This window comes from Dryobates pubescens, chromosome 11, assembly GCF_014839835.1.
Source record: "Dryobates pubescens isolate bDryPub1 chromosome 11, bDryPub1.pri, whole genome shotgun sequence".
Classification (NCBI taxonomy): domain Eukaryota; kingdom Metazoa; phylum Chordata; class Aves; order Piciformes; family Picidae; genus Dryobates; species Dryobates pubescens.
In genome coordinates this window covers 1,019,702-1,045,467 of record NC_071622.1, presented here as the reverse complement: position 1 = coordinate 1,045,467, position 25,766 = coordinate 1,019,702, and the positions used below count along the sequence as shown (strand labels likewise).

At 56.4% G+C, this 25,766-nt stretch overlaps 1 protein-coding gene across 1 annotated transcript in view; it reads right to left on the bottom strand.

Moving 5' to 3' along the window:
* Nucleotides 1–23,766, bottom strand: part of TEDC1 (tubulin epsilon and delta complex 1) — an 87,828-nt gene extending 64,062 nt beyond the window's left edge. The window contains exons 1-3 of the mRNA XM_054165490.1: nucleotides 23,629–23,766; nucleotides 22,528–22,606; nucleotides 15,600–15,802 (exon numbers count right to left, since the gene is read on the bottom strand). Of these exons, the coding sequence (XP_054021465.1) occupies nucleotides 15,600–15,802; nucleotides 22,528–22,606; nucleotides 23,629–23,766 (420 nt within the window). The remainder of the gene's footprint in view (nucleotides 1–15,599; nucleotides 15,803–22,527; nucleotides 22,607–23,628) is intronic.
* Nucleotides 23,767–25,766: the final 2,000 nt, after the last annotated feature.

Here is a 25,766-nt window from a genome sequence, read left to right as displayed (position 1 = left end):
CTGTATTTAAACATATGTGCTCCCCTGCTTCACAGCCCTCCCCTTCAATACAGCCTCCTGAAGATTCAGTTGGCAGGCAAAGCTAGAACCTAATTCCAGTTTGGATCCTGAACTGAAAATGCAAACATGAAGAGAGTTCCATCTTGCCTTAAATGCAGAGCTCAGCATCTCTGACTGTGATCAAATGACCTCCTGCTGCTTCTCCCAAGCTAAAGGCCCCCTCAGTGACCAGGCCCCCAGCACAACGAGCACTCCTATTATTTATAAGCACAGAAGTGCTGCTCTGGCCACACAAAGTGTATCAAGGCTGCAGGGCTCTTCCCTTTGCTCTGTGGCTCAGATAAATGCATGCTATAAATCACAGGGGTGCAGGGCTGGGAAAGGGCTTTTCCTTTTAAAGGCACAGATTCCTCCTTCCAAAAGTGAAATAAAACCCCACAGCACCTCCTCTGTGCCCTCTGCAGGAGCTCTCTCCTTCCCCTCAGATGCCTTCAGCCCCCTGCCCCTAAATCACAAGGCCTCATGTCCTAGGGCACTGCAGCCCTAGCCAAGTACCTTCAAGGTTCAGACTGTCTTGCCCCTGCCAGGAGAGGCTTCTGAACTATGAAACCACACAGACAGGATCACCAAGGTCACAGGATGTTAGGGGTTGGAAGAGATCATCCAGTCCAACCCCTGCCAGAGCAGGAGCAGAGAACCCAGCACAGCTCACACAGGAACACATCCAGATGGGGCTGGGAAGGCTCCAGGGAAGGAGACTCCACAACCTCTCTGGGCAGCCTGCTCCAGGGCTCTGGGACCCTCCCAGGGCAGAAGTTCCTCCTCATGCTGAGCTGGAACCTCCTGTGCTGGAGTTTCCATCCACTGCCCCTTGTCCTATCCCAGGGTGCAAGTGAGCAGAGCCTGTGCCCTCCCTGCTGACCCCCAGCCCTCAGCTATTGATAGACATTGATCAGATCCCTCTCAGCCTTCTCCTCTCCAGACTGAACAGCCCCAGGGCTCTCAGCCTCTCCTCCCCAGGCAGTGCTGCAGTCCCTTCAGCATCCTGGTAGCCCTCCCTTGGACTCTCCCCAGCAGATCCCTGTCCCTCCTGAGCTGGGGAGCCCAGAGCTGAACACAGCACTCAAGATGAGGTCTCAGCAGGGCAGAGCAGAGGGGGAGGAGAACCTCCCTGGCTCTGCTGGCCACTTGATGCAGCCCAGGATGCCACTGCCCCCAGGCCCCCAGGGCACATGGGTGTGCATGAGCACACAGAGCCATGGCTGGGCAGCAGCCACTGGAGCAGGCAAACGCAGGGCTGAGCAACACTGCAACCCTTGGCAGCAGCAGCCAGAGAGCTGCCAGGCCCAAGGCAGCCCTGGGATTCCCAGATCAAAAGGTGCCCTTTCCATCATTTTACAGTTCAGTCCAGCTTCCCTAGCTGGAGGTTTCAGCAAGGCAGACGTGCTGCTCCCCTGGGGACTGGGCTGGGGAAGGAATGGCAGCAGAGTGGATTGCTTTGGCAGTGCAGTGACAAACACCATGCAGAGCTAATTTTATTGCAGCAACCTGCCTTATTAATATTAAAATAAGGAAGCCAGTCAATGCATTTTTAACAGCTTCTCTCCATTATTTATTTCACAAACTGCACAAAGAATTTCCTTTTGCTGGGAAATACTTAGCCTGGCACAGAGTAAACAAGGGACCAAAGGAAGCCCCACACATTCCACTGTGACCTCAATTTCTAGTCCTGTCTTTGCAATCTAAGACTATTCCCTGCTGTCCCAGGGGGAGAAAAATCACTGAAACACCAGCCCAAGCTAGAGCCTTTGCTTCAAAACTCACTGTGACTGTACCTAAGGATACAGCAGGATGGGCAGAGCCCCCTACATTCACTTCCCCGAGAGAGAAGAGCACAGGATTCAGTCCAAAAGCATAAAGAGAGCAGGCAAAGCAACTGCCCAGGGCTCCCAAGGGCCTTGGGATGCTCCACACCAGCTCTGCAAAAGATCTTCCCAGAGCCACTTGCCAGGAGATCTTGTTGCTTACCAACTGTTTGCTGCAGTTGCTGTTCCCCTCTGCTCCTGTCCCAGGGAAGGGAGGCTCCTGACTCCAGCTGCAGAAGGGTGCCCCAGGCTGGTGCTGCAAGGGGCACATCAACACCCTTGGAGCCACTGCTCTGGCAAGGCCACAGCTAGTCTTGTCAAACTGGACAGTGGGGACCTGCCAGGGAACCTGTGATTGGCATGACTTAAACAGAAGCTAGAACGAAGCCCTCCAGCTCCACTCTCAGCCAAACTGAGCTTCTCAGCTGCAAGAGCTCAAGGCACTGCTGCCAGGGGATCTCAATATCCATCCATTGGCAAGACTCAGAAAAGCAAGCACAAGAGTGATGGAAGGGACATGCATAGCACAGGAATGCTCAGGGCAGTTCCTGAACTCTCACCCTGCACACAAACTCAGCTCTTCTGTGGCAAGACCCAGGCAAATCACCAGCTAGGCCCCTGACAAACAAACATTCCAGGACAGCACACATCAGCTAAGGAAGCTCTCAAACTACAAAGCTTACCTCGTGCCCCTAAATCCATCCCTGGCTCAGCCAGAGCTGAGCAGAGCTCCCATGCTAAGGCTGCATGTTTCCAGGGCTTGCAAGGCAAAGCACAGGTAAAATAGGGTTGAAATTTGTGCAGGAACTCAGTCTCCAGCAACACACAACTTTGGCCCTAAACATTCCTTCCCAGGCTCCTTCAAGAAAAAAAGATGCAAGATCATTCTCAAACCAAGAGAACATGCTGGAAGGTGTCCAGGGAAGGGCCAGGAGGGTGAGCAGAGGGCTGGAGCTGCTCTGCTCTGAGCACAGACTGAGGGAGTTGGGGTTGTGCAGGCTGGAGAGGAGAAGGCTCCCAGGAGACCTCATTGTGGCCTTCCAGGATCTGCAGGGGGCTCCAAGAAAGCTGGGGAGGGACTTTTGAGGGTGTCAGGGAGGGATAGGACTGGGGGGGATGGAGCAAAACTAGAAATGGGGAGATGGAGATTGGATGTGAGGAAGAAGTTGTTCCCCAGGAGGGTGGTGAGAGCCTGGCACAGGCTGCCCAGGGAGGTGGTGGCAGCCTCCTGCCTGGAGGTGTTTGCAGCCAGGCTGGAGGTGGCTGTGAGCAACCTGCTGTGGTGTGAGGTGTCCCTGGCCATGGCAGGGGGTTGGAGCTGGCTGAGCCTTGGGGTCCCTTCCAACCCTGACAGTTCTATGACTGGACCTGTGGTTGGGCAGTGTAGCAAGTGGGGGTGGGGGGGAATGGCAGAGGTGCTCTGAGCCAGATGAGTTGGATTCACAAAGCAGTGAAAAAGCCACCAGAGATGAATGCACTTCGAGGAGGAGAGTAAGGCATGGGAGAAGGGAGGCTGTGAGCAAAGGCAGGCAGATGGATCCATTCCCATTTCCAGATCATACATCTGAGCTAACCACTTGCATGCAAGATGCTTGGAGAGCAATCAAAGGATGAAGAAGTTTCAACTTGCACAGCAGAAATAAAGCTCAGCTCTTCTGGTTTGGAACACAAAGCAATGCCATGCTCTTGGGGACAGGGGAGCAGGCCTGCCAACAGTGGATGGAGATAAATGCCACAGGCACTTCACCATATAAATACTTCATCAAAGAAAGACCTGAGCACCAGGGGGTTTGCAGACATGTGGGGAGGGAGCAGTTGTCTTGCACTGCTTGCTCCCTTTGAGGACTTCAGTGACCTGGCATATGGCTGACCTTGCTCTCCTCATACACTTTGAATTGCACAGCCTCCCCAAACCAGTGTGAAAGCAAACCTCCCTGCAGATGCAGTGCAGAGCCTGCAGCATGGCCCAAGCAGCACTGCACAGAAACTCCTCGGTGCTGCAGCTGCATCCCCCCTTCACTCTCCCTGCTTCTCCAAGTCACACAGGCATCCCAGTGCTCCCCAACTCCTGCTCAGCAAACACCCCCTGCCCCATGGGAATGAGGGGGCCTCTGCTGCCTGCACTGCCACAAAGCAGGCAATGGCAGGGCCTCTTTCCCCAGAGAGGCTCTTTCCTGACTAGGAGCTGCCACCTCTCGGTGCAGGCAGGAGCCTGCCTGCCGCGGGCCCTTCCCACCTGCTGCGGCTCCTCCTCAGACATCTTCCAAACGCCTCCAAGGCTCAGCTCTCTGCTGCCACATTTGGACAGTCAAAGAGCTGGCTGCTCTTCCCATGGAGAAGCAGCCCCACTGGAACATGGATAAGATGCTTAACCCACGGATATGTGCCTGCAGTCAGCTCCCTGACATCGCTCCTGGAGCAGTGCTACACAAAACAACTGCCAGCCGAACCCTCCAGCACACACTGCCAGCCCAGTCCTCACTTGCACCCGGGCTAATCTGCCTCTAGACAGAAACTGTTTACCCTCAGGCACTACTCAAAACCTTAACCCAGCAGCCTGGTGTCACACAAAGGTGGGAAGGAGCATCTCTAGATCCCTTACTGCAGCACTGAGGAAAAGGCAAAGCCCTCACATAAATCAAGCCAGCAAAGTGCCTGTGCAGCTTGCTCCTGAAGCACTCATAACTCAGACAATGGCTTTGATGTGACATAACATATGTTAAGCTGGCTAATTACAGATCTTTAAATGGAGCATAGTGGTGGTATTGTTAATTAACCAGCATAGCCAGAACTAACAGCAGCAGCCAGGCTTCCCTGATGAATGCAGCCACAGAGCTGCCTGCGGGAGCGGGCACGGAACAAACTGCACCGATGCATGTGGCAGGGACACCACTGCTCTGACTGCCAGCACCAGCACCAGCACCACTGCTCTCACTGCCAGCACCAGCACCAGCACCACTGCTCTGACTGCCAGCACCAGCACCACTGCTCTGACTGCCAGCACCAGCACCGCTGCTCTGACTGCCAGCACCAGCACCAGCACCACTGCTCTGACTGCCAGCACCAGCACCACTGCTCTGACTGCCAGCACCAGCACCACTGCTCTCACTGCCAGCACCAGCACCACTGCTCTGACTGCCAGCACCAGCACCAGCACCACTGCTCTCACTGCCAGCACCAGCACCACTGCTCTGACTGCCAGCACCAGCACCACTGCTCTCACTGCCAGCACCAGCACCACTGCTCTCACTGCCAGCACCAGCACCAGCACCGCTGCTCTGACTGCCAGCACCAGCACCAGCACCGCTGCTCTGACTGCCAGCACCAGCACCACTGCTCTGACTGCCAGCACCAGCACCAGCACCACTGCTCTGACTGCCAGCACCAGCACCACTGCTCTGACTGCCAGCACCAGCACCACTGCTCTGACTGCCAGCACCAGCACCACTGCTCTGACTGCCAGCACCAGCACCAGCACCACTGCTCTCACTGCCAGCACCAGCACCAGCACCGCTGCTCTGACTGCCAGCACCAGCACCAGCACCGCTGCTCTGACTGCCAGCACCAGCACCACTGCTCTGACTGCCAGCACCAGCACCAGCACCACTGCTCTGACTGCCAGCACCAGCACCAGCACCACTGCTCTGACTGCCAGCACCAGCACCACTGCTCTGACTGCCAGCACCAGCACCAGCACCACTGCTCTGACTGCCAGCACCAGCACCAGCACCACTGCTCTCACTGCCAGCACCAGCACCACTGCTCTCACTGCCAGCACCAGCACCAGCACCACTGCTCTGACTGCCAGCACCAGCACCACTGCTCTGACTGCCAGCACCAGCACCTCTGCTCTGACTGCCAGCACCAGCACCTCTGCTCTGACTGCCAGCACCAGCACCACTGCTCTGACTGCCAGCACCAGCACCACTGCTCTCACTGCCAGCACCAGCACCGCTGCTCTGACTGCCAGCACCAGCACCACTGCTCTCACTGCCAGCACCAGCACCACTGCTCTGACTGCCAGCACCAGCACCGCTGCTCTGACTGCCAGCACCAGCACCGCTGCTCTGACTGCCAGCACCAGCACCTCTGCTCTGACTGCCAGCACCAGCACCTCTGCTCTGACTGCCAGCACCAGCACCTCTGCTCTGACTGCCAGCACCAGCACCGCTGCTCTGACTGCCAGCACCAGCACCGCTGCTCTGACTGCCAGCACCAGCACCGCTGCTCTGACTGCCAGCACCAGCACCACTGCTCTGACTGCCAGCACCAGCACCACTGCTCTGACTGCCAGCACCAGCACCACTGCTCTGACTGCCAGCACCAGCACCACTGCTCTCACTGCCAGCACCAGCACCACTGCTCTCACTGCCAGCACCAGCACCACTGCTCTCACTGCCAGCACCAGCACCACTGCTCTGACTGCCAGCACCAGCACCACTGCTCTGACTGCCAGCACCAGCACCACTGCTCTCACTGCCAGCACCAGCACCACTGCTCATTGCATCCCCTCCTAGACAAGCCAGGGTCCAGCTCAGCTGTGTGCATGGGAGAGGCGGTGCAAGAACCCGCAGCCACCGACGCCCCCAGCAGCTCATACAGCAGCTGTGTGCTCAGAAGGTTCCCCCAAAGCTGAGTGTTCACAGGTTGTGCTCACAGCAGAGTCAGCAACTTAAAAATAACTGTGTACAACTAAGCTAAGAGAAGGGCAACAAGGCTGGGGAGAGGCCTTGAGCACAGCCCTGTGAGGAGAGGCTGAGGGAGCTGGGGTTGCTTAGCCTGCAGAAGAGGAGGCTCAGGGGAGACCTTCTTGCTCTCTACAACTCCCTGAAGGGAGGTTGCAGTCAGGTGGGGGTTGGGCTCTTCTCCCAGGCAAGCAGCACCAGAACAAGAGGACACAGTCTCAAGCTGTGCCAGGGGAGGTTTAGGCTGGAGGGGAGGAGAAAGTTCTTCACCGAGCGAGTCGTTAGCCATGGGGATGTGCTGCCCAGGGAGGTGGTGGAGTCCCCAGCCCTGGAGGTGTTCAAGAGGGGACTGGATGTGGCACTTGGTGCCATGGCCTAGTCATGAGGTCTGTGGTGACAGGTTGGGCTCGATGATCCTCGAGGTCTCTTCCAACCTTGGTGATTCTGTGATACACTGGCAGCAAAGGCCAACAGGAGAGGAAACAGTAAGTGGCCTCCAGGAGGGCACACGTGGAAGGGCTGCCAGGCCTTTCTTTGCAAGCTCCCTTTGTCCTCTGGAGGCAAATGTGCTTTGTTTGCACAGGTCCTGCAGTGACCTTCAGTTAAACCCTGACCACTCGAAGCACCACCCCAAAGGCAGAGGATGCTCTCATGGAGACCAAAGGGCCGAAGAAGGTACCAAAGGTACTGGCTGCTCCCTGCCACTGGAGGGCAGGAGAGACCTGAGACAGCTTCATGCTGCTCGCTTCCCACAGCAGACGAGGAGAGATCTGCACAGGGCCCAGCGAGTCCCAAGCACCATGACCATGCTAGGCCTTCCTGCTGGCACAGCAGTCCTCACCTCCCTCTCCTCACTCAGAAGCTCAAGTGATCCCAGTGCCTGGTGGTAGAGCCCACCCAGAACACATCAGCTGCTCAAGAAATGTCGCATCTGCAAGTCAGCCATTGCCAGAGACAGCAGAGTCAGCACATTGTAAGCCTTTCTGATCATTTCAGGCTCCTCTGGTAGAGCATTTTACCTTGACATGCTGTCTGCAAGGGAAAACACAAACCACCAAACCCTACTCTTAAAAGTGCACTCACTGTGGCAGGCAGAGATTCGTGCTGCTAACCACGCTGCAGGAAACTGCCTTTCACTGGGCCAAAGGCTCAGTGACAAGGCTGAAGCACAGCATTAACAGCCACAGGAGATCAGGAGGAACAGCAGAATGACAGGCAGACCATTTCAGCTAGCATTTGTCACTGGGGCTTAACCCCAATTAAAAAAGCTCATTGTAAGAGTACAAACTGAAAGGGGTTCCAGCTCCTGCAGGGCAGCAACAGCCTCAAGAGAAGGCTGGGAGGGATCTGATCAATGCCTATCAATAGCTGAGGGCTGGGGGGCCAGGGGAGGGGGCCAAGCTCTCTTGGGTGGTGCACAGCAAGAAGCCAAGGAGCAATGGAGACAAAGTGGAACAGAGAAGGTTTCTGCTCACCATGAGGAGAAACTTCTTTGGTGTGAGGGTGCCAGAGCCCTGGAGCAGGCTGCCCAGGGGGGCTGTGGAGTCTCCTCTGGAGCCTTTCCAACCCCACCTGGCTGCATTCCTGTGCAGCCTGCCCTGGGTGATGCTGCTCTGGCAGAGGTTGGACTGGGTGAGCTCTGGAGGTCCCTTCCAAGGGACTCTCAGTTTCATCACCTCCTATGTTTAAGGCAGTATCAGTAACTACAGACTAAAAGCAGCACTCCAGGGCTCAGCAGTTACCTATTTAGGAAGTGACTTTTAAAAGTACAAAAGGCAGACAAGCAAAGCTCAAAGCATTTCTCTCCCTTAGCCCCTGGTAGAAGCCTCTACAGGGTGAGCAGCAGTGCTCCAAGAGGCTTGCTAGCCCCACAGGAGCCCAGTCAGCTGCCCAGGGGCAAGGTGCAGCACACCCCAAGTACTGCAAGCTGCCACGGGCAAAACTGAGGTGAGGGCAAGTCTGCAGGAGGAACTTCAGGCATGCTGTGCCCTGTTGAGGTGTGGGAGACAGCTCTCAAAGGCAGTGCTCCTCAGCAGGTACTGCAACACAGCAGTGCTGGTAGCAAAACCAAAGGTCAAAGGGTACCTGGTGAGCCACTGGGAAGGCAGCAGGACAAAGCCAAGTGCAGGCAAGAGAATGAGGGAGGGAAACGAAGAAATGAAACCTGGCAGACTAACACAGCCCAGCAAGGTCTGCAAATTGAGCAGGGCTCCAAGTCAGAATCAAAAGGGTAATAAAATTCCCTCCTCCAACCTCAGTGGAAGAGGTGAAAAGAGAGGGAAAAAAGCAAAAAGCCCAAGCCCCAAGCAGCAGAAGTGCACTGGCTGAGAGCAGTGCCACAGGCTCCCTGCTGGGGCAGCACCAAGATTGGCTGCTCTCTTAACACTTTCTGCTAACAAGGTGATGTATGGAACAGCAGAGATGGTCCAGGCTTCTGTGAGAGAAAGCCATTCAACAAGATCAGCCTAAGCAGAAGCTTAGCTGGAGATAGCTGTGAGCCCACCTAGACTGTGGCAAACAAAAGATGAAGCAAATGGTGAGCCCAGGAGTCAGAAGGCATGCTTGGCCCCATTCTTCTCCCCCCCAAGCAATTAAACTGAGCTCACTTGGGCATGCTGGGGACACATGCACGAATCCCAACAGCCATTACAGCTCTGTTTGTTGGTTACTCTAAGCATCACAAGGAGAGAGGCATCCAGTCTGAGAGGGCAAGAGTCAAGCAGAGTGAATTAGTGGAACCACCAACCAGTGTCAGTAGAACACATCCAGGTGATAATGCAAGGCTGCAACACCACTGCCCCATCTGAAAAACCACTCAAAAGCCTCCCCACATCATGAAGTTACAGGGCAGAGAGAGATTCACTTCAGCTGCAGAAATAATCCCAGTGCAGGCAGGATTCCTCCCTGCAAACAGGGGTCCATGGTCACAGAGCACTGCTACTCCCTGAGCAAAGCCTCACAACTCTGGAGAGGGCTGTGATGGAATCACTGCAAAAAAAGGCAAGCAATCCAATTAAGGCAAATACTGAATGTGCTGGAAAGGCAGAGGCCTATCAAGGAATGACCTGCTCCTCAGGGAGCATCAGAGCTGCCCAGCTCTGCCCTGCAGGCTCAGGGAGGGGCAGATGTGGTTTGTGCTCCGGGCTCTCATGTGGAAACGGGACCCAGTGAATCTGAATTCACTCTGAATCACTGCAGAAGGATGTGCCTGGACAGGCTCACCCAGGCAAGCAAGGTGTGAAGACTGACATCACTGCAGCACACAGGGGATGGGTGCAAAGGGCCTTGGAAGGCTATGTCCATCAAGCACCCAAGAGAGAATTCCCAAGCAGCAAAGCGATGTGAAGCCCAGGAGGTGCCCCCAGCTGGCACCTGCAGCCTTACAGACCTGGCAGAATTGGGGGTTACTCTTTCAGAAGAGCTGGCCAGGGCAAGGCTTGAACTTTCACTTCCTGCCCCTGGACTCACCAAGCCACTGACAGAGCAGCCCAGTGAATTCAGAAGACTTAGACTACAGCAGCCAGGGACTGGAGTCTGGCCTGCACCACAGATGCCCTCTTGCCTCCCCAGTCCCTGCAGCACAACACAGGCTCTAACTATCTCCCCTCCAGTTCAGAAGCTTCACAGACTGGAAGAGAGGCTGAAGAAAAGGCTGAAGAGAGGCACTAGGGAAAGCTGAAGAGGTTAGTGGCTCCTTCAGTCCTGCTTGCTGGGGCATCCCATGGCAGGCAGAGTCCCCTGGCTCAGGAAGCACTGCAGCACCACCCCTCCAATCAAATACACGAGCTGCAGGCCACATGAGAGGAGGTGTCCTGAAGGATCCTCTCCCCCAAGAAACAAACTGCTCAACCCCTAGTCACCCCAGGCTGCTGCCCATACCTGGCCCTACCCACAGCTGCCACATCAAGCACAGCCTCCTACCACCTCAGCCCTTGCACCCTGCTTTCACCACTCTTCAGTTTGTAGTTGCAGGACTCAGTGAACTTTTGATTCTGAAGAGGTAAGTGCCTGCCAAAGTGAGCTTGTAGAAGCCTTCCCCAGCTCAGGATCTTCAGATTATGAATGCCATGCAGCATCTGAGCTCCATGTCCATCAAGTGTCATGAATACCCTTGTCCCTCTATAAATAACCAGCCTGAAATCCTCCAGAGCTGATGGAAGTGTTCAGTTTGCAGGGGAAGCAAACTGTGTTGCTAAGGAACTGCAAAGGGAAAAAAAGGCCAGAGAGTGGTAATCTGAAATGAAAGGAATTGATTTCACTGGCCCTTGGATGGTGGGCACTTGGCACATTATCAGCCATTTAGGAGGCTGCAGGCTTTGTTTCACACTTAGGCTGAAATAACAGTCAGAACATGACTGCAGCCTGCCCTGGGGCATTAGCTGCAGCCCCTCCTCCTCACACAACAGCCCCAGGCCACTCCTGGGGATTTCAGACAAAGCTGGAAAAGCAAGCCATGTGAGTGTCAGCTGGAGCTGAAGTTCTGCCCACAGAGCCTGAGACTCCATTTCTGCACCTGAGGACAAAGGACAAGAACTTTTCTTCACATTTATTCTCACTTGCAGACCAAGCAATGTGTCTTGCCAGCTAGCACTGGCACCTGGGCCCTGCTGGCTTGGGCAGAGAGCTCAGCAATGCACAGCAAAAAATACAATCAGAGAACTGCCAGGGCTGGAAGGGACCTCAAGGCTCAGCCAGCTCCAACCCCCTGCCATGGCCAGGGACACCTCACACCACAGCAGGTTGCTCACAGCCACCTCCAGCCTGGCTGCAAACACCTCCAGGCAGGAGGCTTCCACCACCTCCCTGGGCAGCCTGTGCCAGGCTCTCACCACCCTCCTGGGGAACAACTTCTTCCTCACAGCCAATCTCAATCTCCCCACTTCTACTTTTGCTCCATCCCCCCCAGTCCTATCCCTCCCTGACACCCTCAGAAGTCCCTCCCCAGCTTTCTTGTGCCCCCCTGCAGATCCTGCAAGGCCACAATGAGGTCTCCTGGGAGCCTTCTCCTCTCCAGCCTGCACAACCCCAACTCCCTCAGTCTGTGCTCACAGCAGAGCAGCTCCAGCCCTCTGCTCCTCCTCGTGGCCCTTCTCTGGACACCTTCCAGCCCCTCCAGACCCTTCCTGGCACAGAGGCTCCAGAACTGGACCCAGAGCTCCAGCTGTGGTCTCAGCAGAGTGGAGCAGAGGGGCAGAATCCCCTCCCTGGCCCTGCTGGCCACACTTCTCTTGCTGCAGCCCAGGCTCTGCTTGGCTCTCTGGGCTGCCAGTGCTGACTGCTGGCTCCTGCTGAGCTTCTCCTCCACCATGGATTTTTGTTCTGTAACATTTTCATTTCAGGAAAGTATTTTAAATGTGATTTTTTTACTAAATAAGGAAAAAACTAAAAGACAATGCAGAGAAGATTCTGCAGAGCTCCTTCTGGGCTGAGAGTGACAGTGGTGTCGAAGAGAAGTCTCTTTTCTTGCCTCTTTTCTGAGACAGGTTTCTCTCCAGGGAAGCTTTTTTCTTCTTTACTCTTCCCTTCTGTTGACTTAACCAGCAGAGTTCCCCTGCAAAGGCTGCACCTCTGGCATGCTGAGCAATGCCTTTGCAATTTGTTAGCCTTCCAGCACTTGAGCTGAAGTATCACAAATGTCTGGAATTTAACATTCCCAGAGTCAGAACTCCAGCACTTCAGTGGCTCAAGCTGTACTTTAACCCCCAAGACATCAGGGATCAAGCTGACCACATCACTCCCTTCCTGCCTCCCTGGGAGCTATGGAGTGCTGACTGAGGAACAGGCTTTGCTACATGAAGGCATCCCACAACATGCACAACAGCTGTCCAAGGATGAGCTGTGATAACCACACTGCCATGCACCAGGCTTTCAGGAGTGTGCCACAAGGACCTGACTGACCAAGCCAGGTAAGGTGTGTGCCCCCCTAGCACCTTCTCACCCATCACCACTTCCCCTCACATCCTTGACTGGGCATTCCTAGCCTTGCATTTGGCTGGGCCTTGCTGCTTGAGCTCAGTTGGGTTTGCAGTGCTTGGGGTGATCAAGCAAAACTGCAGTCCTCTTCCTCAGAATCCTGATGCTTTTAGGTCAGACAACACACTGGTGGTGCTGTAACTAAATTCTCTCCTTCTGTCCCTCCACTACAAGCATCAGGTTTCACTGGAGCATGAGAACATGCTAGATGAAGACCCAGGCAGAAGTGCTGCCATTAATACAGTGAGCTTTACAATGCATGCTAGCTCCACCTGCCAGCCTCAAACCTTCTCTTTTGCCTGGCCCACTGGAAAAAACTAAACCTTTGCAGCCCTATAAACCTTTTGGGAGAGCTACTGGATTGAAACCAGGAAGCATGCATGCCAGGCTTTGGGAGCAATGCAGGCAGAGCAGGTCAGAACTGCAGTGAAAAGGCACAGGCACACATTTCTCAGGGTGCCTCTGTGTCAGCAGAGATTACATTGCACTGCCATGGGTCTCTCATCACTTGGCAGAAAACACAAAGCTCAGAGCCCTTCAGAGCCACCCTGTTGCCTGAGTTCATGCTGCTGCTACACCTCACTCAGCCTTGTGTAACCCAAATAAAGACACAAAAATAATCCTGCTGCTACACAAGAAAAAAGGGGAGAGAAGTTTGAAGCTCTCCAGGAGTGTGTTTTTCCTGCCATCTCAAGGTGTCCTCATCACTGCAGAGCAACACCACCCACTGCACCCAGCACCACCTCTCCTCTTCCCTCTTCTGTGCAGCAAGCAATTGTGCTGCAGCAAGAGAGCTGCTGCCCTTCCAACACTGCCCATGACAAGCTGTCTCTTCCCTTGGAGCTGTTTTCCATTTCCACAAGTGTTCTCCTCCTGCAAACACAGTCCCTGTACCACAGCCTTCCAAACTCTTGCTTCCCTGCTATGCTGTCCCCTTGAAAGGCCAGGCAGCCTGCACCCCAGGGCAGTATGTGCCCCTGACCACGAAGACCACAAGGTCTTAGACAGTATGAGGCACCAGCAGGCAGGGCTGGGGGGCCTGACCTGCCCCCAGGCACCAGCAGGCAGGGCTGGGGGGCTCACCTGCCCCCAGGCACCAGCAGGCAGGGCTGGGGGGCTCACCTGCCCCCAGGCACCAGCAGGCAGGGCTGGGGGGGCTCACCTGTCCCCAGGCACCAGCAGGCAGGGCTGGGGGGGCTCACCTGTCCCCAGGCACCAGCAGGCAGGGCTGGGGGGGCTCACCTGCCCCCAGGCACCAGCAGGCAGGGCTGGGGGGGCTCACCTGCCCCCAGGCACCAGCAGGCAGGGCTGGGGGGGCTCACCTGCCCCCAGGCACCAGCAGGCAGGGCTGGGGGGGCTCACCTGCTCCCAGGCACCAGCAGGCAGGGCTGGGGGGCTCACCTGCCCCCAGGCACCAGCAGGCAGGGCTGGGGGGCTCACCTGCCCCCAGGCACCAGCAGGCAGGGCTGGGGAGGCTCACCTGCCCCCAGGCACCAGCAGGCAGGGCTGGGGGGGGCTCACCTGCCCCCAGGCACCAGCAGGCAGGGCTGGGGGGCTCACCTGTCCCCTCCCAGAAAGGAGACACTTCTGTGAGGCTGTCACCTTGAACCTGACACACACCAAGCTCAGCCACACCAATGCATTGAGCTGATCTGTGCTGCTACCAGCAGGGAAAGTTTCACTGCACTAAACTAGACAGAAAGGTGGATTAAAAACCACACTCTCTTCTCCTGAGCTTGTCACATTATGCTCCAGAGCAGCTGCCCACACAGCAATGTGTGCATGAGCTCTCCAATGCATGGGCTGGATTTAAAGGCAGTGCTACCAAACACTGTCATTACACTGGGATTTTGTGGGGATTTGATGGCTTCTGCTATTGCTAACACACACTGCAGCTAAAGCAGACACACAGCTGTCCTCAGCCTGCCTCAGAGCAGGCTTCCTCTCTGCCACCACCTCTTCATTGATGGCAACACAACAGCATAGCTCTCTGTGCTCTCAAGGAAGCTATGAGGCCATTAGTTAGCCCAAGAGCAGTGGCTGGCAACTGGGATGTTGATGTTTTGAAGAAGTTCTGCTTGCCTCAGGATTAGTTGATCTGCCCAGTGCCAACACACCCAGCATTCCCAGCTGACTTGTTTGCTGCACTGCAGAACCACCCATGCTACAGTCTGGAAGCACTGATGGAAGAGATTCACTTCCTTGCACTCCTTCACACTGGTCTCCCCTAGGCTGGAAATACCAACTCAGGGAATTCAGGTGGCTGTGGGAGTCTGGGAAAGAGAAGGAACCCAGATCACCTGCACACACAGCTTAGAGAAGGTCAAGAGAACAAGCAGCAGATGCTGGCCCCTTGAAGTTCTTGCAGGCTGGCCAAGGCACTTTTCTGTAAGGGCACCCAGAAACCACCCAGTGCAGACTAGTATGGCACAGCCACTGCCACACAGCATCACTGAGGCATGGCATGGCACAGCACAGAACAGGACTAAACCAGGTTGGAAGAGACCTTCAAGATCATTGTGTCCAACCTATCACCCAACACCACCTAATCAACTAACCCATGGCACCAAGCACCCTATCAAGTCTCCTCCTGAACACCTCCAGTGATGGTGACTCTACCACCTCCCTGGGCAGCACATTCCAATGGCCAGTTACTCTCTCTGAGTAGAACTTCTTCCTGACCTCCAGCCTGAACCTCCCCTGGCACAGCTTGAGACTGTGTCCTCTTGTTCTGGTGCTGGGTGCCTGGGAGAAGAGCCCAACCCCCACCTGGCTCCAACCTCCCTGCAGGGAGTTGCAGAGAGCAAGAAGGTCTCCCCTGAGCCTCCTCTTCTGCAGGCTAAGCAACCCCAGCTCCTTCAGCCTCTCCTCCCAGGGCTGTGCCCCAGACCCCTCCCCAGCTTTGTTGCCCTTCTCTGGGCACCTTCCAGCAGCTCAACCTCTTTCCTAACCTGAGGAGCCCAGAGCTGGACACGGGCTGGGAAGGGGGGGAGGGGGGGAGGACACCGGCCCGGGGGGGGGGGGGAGGGGGGACACACACCGGCCTGCGGGGGGGGGGGGCCACGGGCACACTCACCGTGCACACAGAGGTGTGGTCGCCAGTCTGTACTCTGTGGCGAGCCAGCAGCTGCTCCGGGAGGCTGAGCCTGTGCAGCAGCCAGGAGAAGGCCAGCAGCAGCTCCCTGCCGCCCGCAGAGCCGTCGCGGGGCAGCCTGTGGAGCCCCGGCCTGCCGTAGCCCTGGAACCACAGCGCCGCCTTCACCGCCCTCACCTGCTCGTCTGCAAGGCAGCAAAGGGGAGAGGAGCACACTGTGAGCCCACCTGGTCACACCACCCCCAGGGAAGGGCCTCAGGGCTCAGCCAGTCAAGGCAAAGGGGAGAGGAGCACACTGTGAGCCCACCTGGTCACACCACCCCCAGGGAAGGGCCTCAGGGCTCAGCCAGTCAAGGCAAAGGGGAGAGGAGCACACTGTGAGCCCACCTGGTCACACCATCCCCAGGGAAGGGCCTCAGGGCTCAGCCAGTCAAGGCAAAGGGGAGAGGAGCACACTGTGAGCCCACCTGGTCACACCACCCCCAGGGAAGGGCCTCAGGGCTCAGCCAGCCAAGGCAAAGGGGAGAGGAGCACACTGTGAGCCCACCTGGTCACACCATCCCCAGGGAAGGGCCTCAGGGCTCAGCCAGCCAAGGCAGCAAAGGGGAGAGGAGCACACTGTGAGCCCACCTGGTCACACCACCCCCAGGGAAGGGCCTTGGGGCTCAGCCAGCCAAGGCAAAGGGGAGAGGAGCACACTGTGAGCCCACCTGGTCACACCATCCCCAGGGAAGGGCCTCGGGGCTCAGCCAGTCAAGGCAAAGGGGAGAGGAGCACACTGTGAGCCCACCTGGTCACACCACCCCCAGGGAAGGGCCTCAGGGCTCAGCCAGTCAAGGCAGCAAAGGGGAGAGGAGCACACTGTGAGCCCACCTGGTCACACCACCCCCAGGGAAGGGCCTTGGGGCTCAGCCAGTCAAGGCAGCAAAGGGGAGAGGAGCACACTGTGAGCCCACCTGGTCACACCATCCCCAGGGAAGGGCCTCAGGGCTCAGCCAGCCAAGGCAAAGGGGAGAGGAGCACACTGTGAGCCCACCTGGTCACACCACCCCCAGGGAAGGGCCTTGGGGCTCAGCCAGTCAAGGCAGCAAAGGGGAGAGGAGCACACTGTGAGCCCACCTGGTCACACCATCCCCAGGGAAGGGACTCAGGGCTCAGCCAGTCAAGGCAAAGGGGAGAGGAGCACACTGTGAGCCCACCTGGTCACACCATCCCCAGGGAAGGGCCTCAGGGCTCAGCCAGCCAAGGCAAAGGGGAGAGGAGCACACTGTGAGCCCACCTGGTCACACCACCCCCAGGGAAGGGCCTTGGGGCTCAGCCAGTCAAGGCAGCAAAGGGGAGAGGAGCAGACTGTGAGCCCACCTGGTCACACCACCCCCAGGGAAGGGCCCTGGAGCTCAGCCAGTCAAGGCAAAGGGGAGAGGAGCACACTGTGAGCCCACCTGGTCACACCACCCCCAGGGAAGGACCTCAGGGCTCAGCCAGTCCAAGCTGCCACCCAGCACCTCCTGACCACTCAACCATGGCTCCAAGGGCCACGTCCAGTCCCCTCTTGAACACCTGCAGGGACAGGGACTCCACCACCTCCCTGGGCAGCACATCCCAAGGGCCAGTTACTCTCTCTCTGTGAGGAACTTTCTCCTCACCTCCAGCCTAAACCTCCCCTGGCACAGCTTGAGACTGTGTCCTCTTGTTCTGGTGCTGGGTGCCTGGGAGAAGAGCCCAACCCCCAGCTGGCTACAACCTCCCTGCAGGGAGTTGGAGAGAGCAAGGTGGTCTGCCCTGAGTTCCAGGAGATGCTGCTGAGAGCAAGATTCTCAACCAAGCCTATGACCAGCCTCTGTCAACAACTGATGCAGGGAGCAGGCACAAGGTACAAGCCCTCCTCATGCTGCTGCATTCCGATCTGCAGGAACTACTGCCAAGGGAGAAGCAGAAATTCAGGGCTGAGATTAAGGCCTCTTGAAGATTAACAAAGGCAGAGAAGGCAAACAGCCCTCCCTGCTGCAACAGGTCTCCAGCTCTCCTCTTCATTTTCTGATGAGCACCAAGCATGCTGTGAATCAACAAACACCCTGAGCCACTTCAGTGCTGAATGACACTGGAGCTTAGAGATGGAGGAGTTTCAGAGCCCGCTGCAGAGTCCCTGGGCACCAGAGAGCAGGCAGAGAATGAAGCACACCAGGCCACAGGGACTATTTCACTCTCAGGAATGCCCTGCTTCACAGCAGCAAATGCTACCAGACAGCTACAAGACAGGCACTGCACAACTGTGAAAGGCTCAGGAAAGACAGAGAAAGTGATCTTGAAAGGTCCTGACCAGCCAGCCTCAGCTCTGCACCCCAGCTCTGCACCCCAGCTCTGCACCAAGCCAGGACTGTGAGCAAGAACCAGCAGGGGGCCACGATGCCAAACAACACACTGGGGAAGGAGGAACAGCTGCTGTGAAAGGAAGCCCTGCTCCAAAAGCTGCTGGAGCTCTCCAGAGGCACCAACAAGCAAATGATTAAGGAAGATTCAACCAGAACAGGACCTTCAGACTCCCAGTGGGATGCAGCCAGCACAAAGAAACTCAAGCACTGCAGTGGAGAGAGAGGGAAGGCTCTTGCACCACCACCAAGTGCCCAGCAGACAAGAACCAGAGGGTGGCTTCACACCAGGCTCTGTGCTATCCTCTTCAACCAACTGCAAATGACACCCAGACAACATCACAGTGACAGAGAGTTTGGTGCTGAAGTGGTGCTACCCAGCAGTGAGGAATGCAGGCAGGTGATGAAGGACTGCAGAAGCCAAGGAGCACAAGCTTTGAAGTGACAGAGGAAATGAAGAGCAGTGCCCCCAGTGGAAAAGCCAACCCTAGCTACCATTGGAATGGGCTGCCTGGGGAGGTGGTGGAGTCGCCATCACTGGAGGTTTTTAGGAGAAGACTTGACGGGGTGCTTGGTGCTGTGGGTTAGTTGCTTGGGCGGTGTTGGATTGGTTGATGGGTTGGACGCGATGATCTTGAAGGTCTCTTCCAACCTGGTTTATTCTATGTATTCTATGTATTCTATGTATTCTATGTATTCCTCATCCCTGCCCTGCTCTGCCTACCAAGGAAAACGTTGCTCAGATGAATGGCAGAAGAGGCTACATGGAAGTACCCAAGGCCAAGATGGATTCTTCCCTCCTGTGCAGGTGAGAGAGAGGAAAAACCACCACTCACAAGAGACTGCCAGCAGTCACTCAAACACCTCCTCTGACAGCAGCTCATCAGGAACAGGTGATTTAGAGAGAGAGAGACCCACTCTTCCCAACCCAGCCCCCTCTGCTTGCACGTTCCTTAGGACAGGATGTTCAGCAAGTGGGAGCAGGCTGTGGAGGAACCTCACAGCTCAGCTCTCCCAAAGCAATACTCAAGCTGTGCTCCTCTGCTTTGTGAACCCTGCAGAGTACTTCCAGTGAATTACAGCAGGGTATTCAAACAAAGGTTATGCCTGGCAGGCTAAGATGGAAAGGAGCTACATCAAGTACAGGAACAGACACTGACACATTACTTCATGCACTCAGGCAAGAAACACCTGCATAGGTAGTGGTATTATGGGAAACTACTGCTGCAGAGCAACATTTTCTGCCTCATCTGTCAAACAAACAAAGACATACTGCAGCTCCAGACCTGCTTGCCACACGACAGAAAGTGACTGGTGACTCCAGGAAAGAAACACCTCCTCCAGCTCTCTACCTGCACACAGCACTGCTGCCTGCTGTGGCAACCCAGCCTGCCTGCTCTCAGCCCCTCAGAGAGAAGAGCAGCATGGAACCACTCCTCATGGCTTCATCAGCAAGGCTATGTCCAGAGTACCATCACACAGCACACCCTGACTCCTGTCCCATTGCCCTGCTGTGTTTAAGGGGCTGGAGCAGATGAATGGCTTCCCAAAGTCCACAGCCCATGTGTTGCACTGTGTCCCTTCAAAATGAGAAGCCCAGGGAACCCGTGGCAGGCATTTGCAAGCACTGCCTAGTGCACTCCAGAGGGCTTTCCTTTGGCAAGAGCACACAACAGTTCCTGCATTTGAAAACACCAACCTGTGGGGATTTTTCCACATGGGAGTGCTGCAATATCTGTCTGCTAGCTGGGCAACAAAGCACACCAAGCACCTGAGCCCACACTGCAGAATGCTCTTCCAAGCAATGTATCACAGCCATGGCCAGCAGCTGCTTTAGGCAAAGCAAACTTTTCACCTCCTCTGCAGTGCCCCTGTGTGACAAGGCCAGAGGCAACAGGGATCCATGCAAACTCCTAACTCGAAAGAGAAATGCCCACCAGGGTGCACCTTCAAAAGCCACCTGACAGAACACCAGCCAGAACAAGGAAACATCTTCTGGGAACCTATGCCCCCTTCCACAGGCAAAATCTGTCACTGCAAGGCACTGCTTTGCCCTGGCACCTCACTGCTGCAAAAGGCCCAACAGCTGGCCAAGCACTCCTCAAAACCAGGTCTCACTCTGCAGAGGGGTGAGAAGAGCCACTGTGACCCCAGTGCCACATGCAAACAGCAGGCCAGAGCTCAGGGTGTCCCCTGGCAAAGGAGAGGTACAAGGCCATTTAAGTGAGCTTTCTCCTTCCTGGACAGCTGTTCCCACACACACAGTAACCCCTGTGCCAAAGGAGTCCCCACAGCCTGCCCCTGGCATCTGGGAACTGCTGCTCTCCTTGCTTTAGCCAAGTAGTTAGGAGGCTGTACAAAACCAGCAAAGGAAAGCTTGATCCATGGGCTAAAGCACTGGACTTGGGCTAGAGGAATCCATCTCAACCTACTGTTTGTGCAACAGGATCCCACAGTAACCTGAGAGCTCTTCAGCCCCTGGGGCCATGGCTGCCACATTAACACAGCAAAGACCCCAAGAGCTCCAGAGCAGGGACAGAGAAGACAGTGAAGTCCTGACTGTGCTCACAGCAGACAGCTCATTCACTGGGCCAAGCAAAGGTAATCAGTGCAACCTGAAAACCAGCATGGCTTTCCAACCTAACCTCAGCCTCAGTCACCAACTTGTGACCAAGCAGGCTCCCTGAAAACCAGCTCAGCAGCTCTGAGCTGAACCACACAGCCCTACCCCACAACCCACCAGCAGAGGCTGGGTTAGCTCTGCCTAGAGCCAGCAGCCTGCCACATGCACATGGAAATCCTATCTCCAAATGCAGGGACTGGCTGGAAAGCAGCCCTGAGGAGAGGGACTTGGGGTGCTGGGGGAGGAGAAGCTCAACAGGAGCTCTCAGTGAGCACTTGCAGCCCAGAAAGCCAACCAGATCCTGGGCTGCAGCAAGGGAAGTGTGGCCAGCAGGGCAAGGGAGGGGATTCTCCCCCTCTGCTCAGCTCTGGGGAGACCCCACCTGGAGTACTGCCTCCAGTTCTGGAGCCCCTATTGCAAGAGGGATCTGGAGGTGCTGGAAGGTGTCCAGAGAAGGGCCAGGAGGAGGAGCAGAGGGCTGGAGCTGCTCTGCTGTGAGGACAGACTGAGGGAGTTGGGGTTGTGCAGGCTGGAGAAGACTCCCAGGAGACCTCATTGTGGCCTTCCAGGATCTGCTGGGGGCTCCAAGCAGGCTGGGGAGGGACTGCTCAGGTAGTGATAGGACTGGGGGGAATGGAATGAAGCTGGGGGTGGGGAGATTCAGGCTGGATGTGAGGAGGAAGTTCTTCACCATGAGAGTGGTGAAGCCCTGGAATGGGTTGGCCAGGGAGGTGGTTGGGGCCCTGTCCCTGGAGGTGTTTAAGCCCAGGCTGGATGAGGCTCTGGCCAGGCTGATCTAGTGTGGGGTGTCCCTGCCCATGGCAGGGGGGTTGGAACTGGATGATCCTTGTGGTCCCTTCCAGCCCTGACTGACACTGTGATGCTATGATACTAAGTGCTCAGTATGGGAGCAGGCAGGATTCAGTGAGGTTGCACTCGTGGAGGAGCACCTCCACCAAGCTGGAAGAGACAGCTGAGAAACTGAGTTGCCATACAGAGCAGATTGTGGGTGAGGAGAAAGGCAACAACAGACAAATGAAAATAGCAGTGCTGTGAGCAAGAGAGACCCATGCTGACTGCCTGCTGAGCCACCAGCAAAACTATGCTGGCTCTGCTCCACCAGCCTCAGCCTTTTTTAACTCCAGTTACAGGCATCAGATTCCCAGCTCTGGGGGACTAAACCAACGTTGGCTGGGGCTGGGGTTCTTTGCTTTCAAAGGCAAGTGGTCTGGGCTGAAGACACTTTTATTCACCACAGACAATCCCATTTCCAAAGCCTCCTCTGACAAGGAAAGAGCTCCACAGAGGCACCTTTCAAGGCAGCTGTCTGGGGAGTGGTATGGTGCATGGAATACCACACATTCAAGTAGCAAACAGTGCCCTGCCACTGTGAAAACACCACCTGCATCCAGCTTCTCTGTCCTAGAGGCCCTGCCCATAGAGATGCTCATGGTGCCCCTAAAGTAATCACACAGTTTGCCTTTTGAGTGGGTGTCTAGAACTTCAACCCAAAACACTGCCCTCATGGTTCACATGCCAGAATCCACAGCCCTGGCACAGGACTTGATAATGACCCACAGATCCATGTGTCATATGGGAAACAGGGCAAGAACCAAGGAAAACCCAAACCCACTTCCTAGCAGATGATGAGAGTTTGTCAGGATTGCTGCAGAATTCACCTGCAGTAAAATGTCCCAGGGAAGCAAGAGCCCCCAGCAGGTGCAAGAACATCTCAGTTTCCTAGACAAAGCAAATCAAAGAGGAGTAAACCTTCCTGCACAGCTCTGATGCAACAGAAAGTTGGCAGCACAGGGATTCAAAGTGGAGCATTTCTGACAGTGAGCAAGGAAAGATGCTACAAACCCAGGCCCAGTACTCCCCTGGGACAGCAGGACATCACACAGACTGACTAGGTTACCTATGGCATCAGACTCTGTCCCTTTGCCTCCATGAATGTCTTTCAGAAGAGTGTAGAGCAGCCTCCAGAGATCCAGGCTCTGCAAAAAACCAGAGAGGTGGGGAGAGATCAGCAGGCAAAATACTCTCATTAATTAGGCAGTTAAAGCCATAGCTGAGCACCACTTGTTACATGGAAGAGCACACCTGCATCCTGCCAAACCAGGCAGGGTCATGGATCTGCTTTCCTGTGAAGAGCACACACAGCAGGATGACCTCAGAAGGAGGCTACTGATGCTGGCTGTATAGCAAGACCCAGCATGTCTGCTGAGGCACCCCAGCAGCTGCAAGAACATCTCAGCTTCCTCGACAAAGCAAGTCAGAGGAGTAAACCTTCCTGCACAGCCCTGATGCAACAGTAAGTTGATGGCACAGGGATTCAAGTGGAGCATTTCTGACAGGGAGCAAGAGGAGGTGCTACAAACCCAGGCCCAGGATCTGCCCTGGTGGAGCCACATGTGGCACAACTCACCCATGGCCGACCAAGCATCTGAAGACACAAAAGATGTGACCACGATAGGAGCAAAAACTCACAAGCAAAAGGCAGCAGCACACAGTGAGCTGCAACCAGAAACCACTTCACGGCCACAGGAGGACAGCAAGCAGTCAGACTCAGGGATTCTCACGGTCAGAGCTGCAACCAGCGCTCGAAACGTGCTCGAACAGCCCTGCGAGCTGCGGGCCCGGCCAGCGCTGCCCTGCAAAGCCCTGACGCAGAAAGAGCCAGGCCAGCGAAGAGGGAAGCAAGCCCCCAGGGGACCCTAGGAAGGTGCGGCAGACAAGCGCGGGTGAAGCGCAGCGTTCCAGCTGGACCCGAGGAAGAGAAGGCCCTTCCACCGGCAGCGAGGCGGCAGTCCCGGAGCGCCTGCCCCGGCGCCCCAGCCTCACGCAGCTCCCCGCTCCCCAGGCCCTGCCGGTGCTCCGGGAGCCGGCCCAGCACGTAGCTCGCAGCCCGCCCGCAGGACCGCCGCGGCCCCTCCACGCCGCTCCCCGACGGGGGGCGGTTCGCCGGGCAACGGCGAGGGCCGCCGGCCGAGGGCATCCCGGGGCGGCCCTCGCTCACCGCCTGCGGCCGGTCGAACTTGGCGCGGCGGAGGGTGTCGGGGGCAGGCCGGGCGCGGGGCGGCAGGGCCCGGCACAGCGCAGCGACGGCGGCCGGCAGCGGCGCCCCCCGCCGGCCCTGCGGCGCCCGCCGCCGCATCGCGCCGCTTCCCGCCCTCGCCCGGCGCATGCCTGCCGCCGCGCCGCGCCGCCGCGCCGCCTAGCGGCCGGGAGGAAGCAGCGCAGCGCCGGGCGTGGGCGGCGGCCCGCGGGCTGCGCCGCACCCGGCAGGGCTCGGGGCGGCTGCTTCCAGCCCTGAGCGGCGCCCCCGGCAGCCTGCCCGAGGGAGGGCATGCTGCCCTTCACTCCGCTCTGGTGAGGCGGCCGCCTGCAACGCTGCATCCAGCTCTGGAGGCCTCAGCAGAGCAAAGAGAGGGACCTGTTGGGTGGGTTCAGGGGAGCCACGAAAACGTTGCAAGGGCTGGGACCCTCCCGCTGTGCAGAAGGGCTGAGGCAGCTGGGGCTGTTCATCTCGGAGAATAAAAGGCTCGGGGGAGACCTTACCGCAGCCTTTCAGTGCTTAAAGAAAGATGAGGACAGATTTGCTTTTAGCAGGACCTGTTGTGACAGGGCAAGGGGTGGTGGGCTTAAGCTAAAACTAAACCAGGGAGATTCAGACTAGATAGGAGGAGGAAATGTTCTGTGACGAGAGTGGTGCAACGCTGGCAGAAGTTGCCCACGGAGGTGGTAGGTACTCCATCCCTGGAAACATCCCGAGGCAGGTTGGACAAGCCTCTGAGCATTCCAACCTGGTTGCAGATGTCCCTGCTCACTGCAGGGGGTTGGACTTCAAAGGTCCCTTCCAACCCAAACCATTTTATGAATCCACAATTGTTTCTTCTCCATGTGCTCATGCCTTAGGGCAGAGAGCTCACCTCTCGCCTCCCCTGGGACCCCAGTGGGAAGTGCCCAGGGGACATGTGCCAAGGCAAGGCAGGCTCACTCTGAGCCACAGCCACATCTCCTGCCCAGCCAAAAGCCCCAAGCAAGCCCTGCAAGGTTCCCCTGCTTTCCCTGGCCGAAAGAGTTATCACAAAACCCTGGCTCTGGCTTTTCTAAAAGCAGCTCTGCTGCTGGCACACCAAGAAATAGTTTCTCAGCTGATGGGAGAGTGTTGGCATGGCGCTGGCAGCCGGGGATCAGTTCCAGTTGCCCTGTTCAGTGAGGGGTGATGCAGACAGCCCCAGTCCCCAGGCATATAAACTCTTAACTGAAGCAATCCCAGGGACTGATAACTGGGGCAAGGGAGAAACAGTTCTGTCATGTGGATGGCTTGAGTCACTGAAATGAAAAGACCACCCCTTGGCTGGGGTTTGCATGGCCAAAACTCAGCCCCGAGATGGATTCCCACTGTGAGCCTTACAGAAGGACCACAACCAGTGTGTGTGCCAGGAAGACTGATCTGCTCCACCAGCACAGTGAGCATCCTGCCTGTGCCAATGCTTAAGACCTCCTCAAAACTCCCAGCGATGGCTTCCTGGCCAATGACCCAGTTCATAACCCATTCAATGTGCTATCTATGGCTCTTGCATGATGCTTTTCCTTTTCTTTCCCCCCCAACATCTGAACACCATGAAACAACACATGAAATTCCTTCCAGCTATGGAATGGCCTCTTGCAGCCAAACAGCTGCTCACAGCGAGGAGAGAGACCACCGTGCTCCGACAGGACCTTCAGCACAGCCCCACTTGCTGGCTTGAACTGTGTTTGCACTCTCTCCCCCTGGCTGCTGCCTCTGCTGCTTCCCACCCCGTTCCAACACCGTGTTAGTGCTCTCCCAGTCCCACGGACCCTGGCTGCTGCTCCAGCCAGCCCTGAAGGGACCCCTGGGTGTGAGTTATCCAGGCTTAAGGATTTTTAACATATCATCTCCAGCAGCTGTTGTCTCACATCCTCCTCCTTTCCTAATGGCCTGGAAAGCATTTTCCTTATCCTTCATCCAGCTCTAGCTCAGCAATCTCTATCCACTTCTTTGCTCTCTTTCCTAGCAGGTTTGGCATCTCCCTGCAGTTCCTTGCCTTTGCTCCTCAACAGCCCATAAAGTCCTTTTATACTGCCCAGAGCCTTATCAGACCTGGATAATCCTCTGCTGTCTTTGGC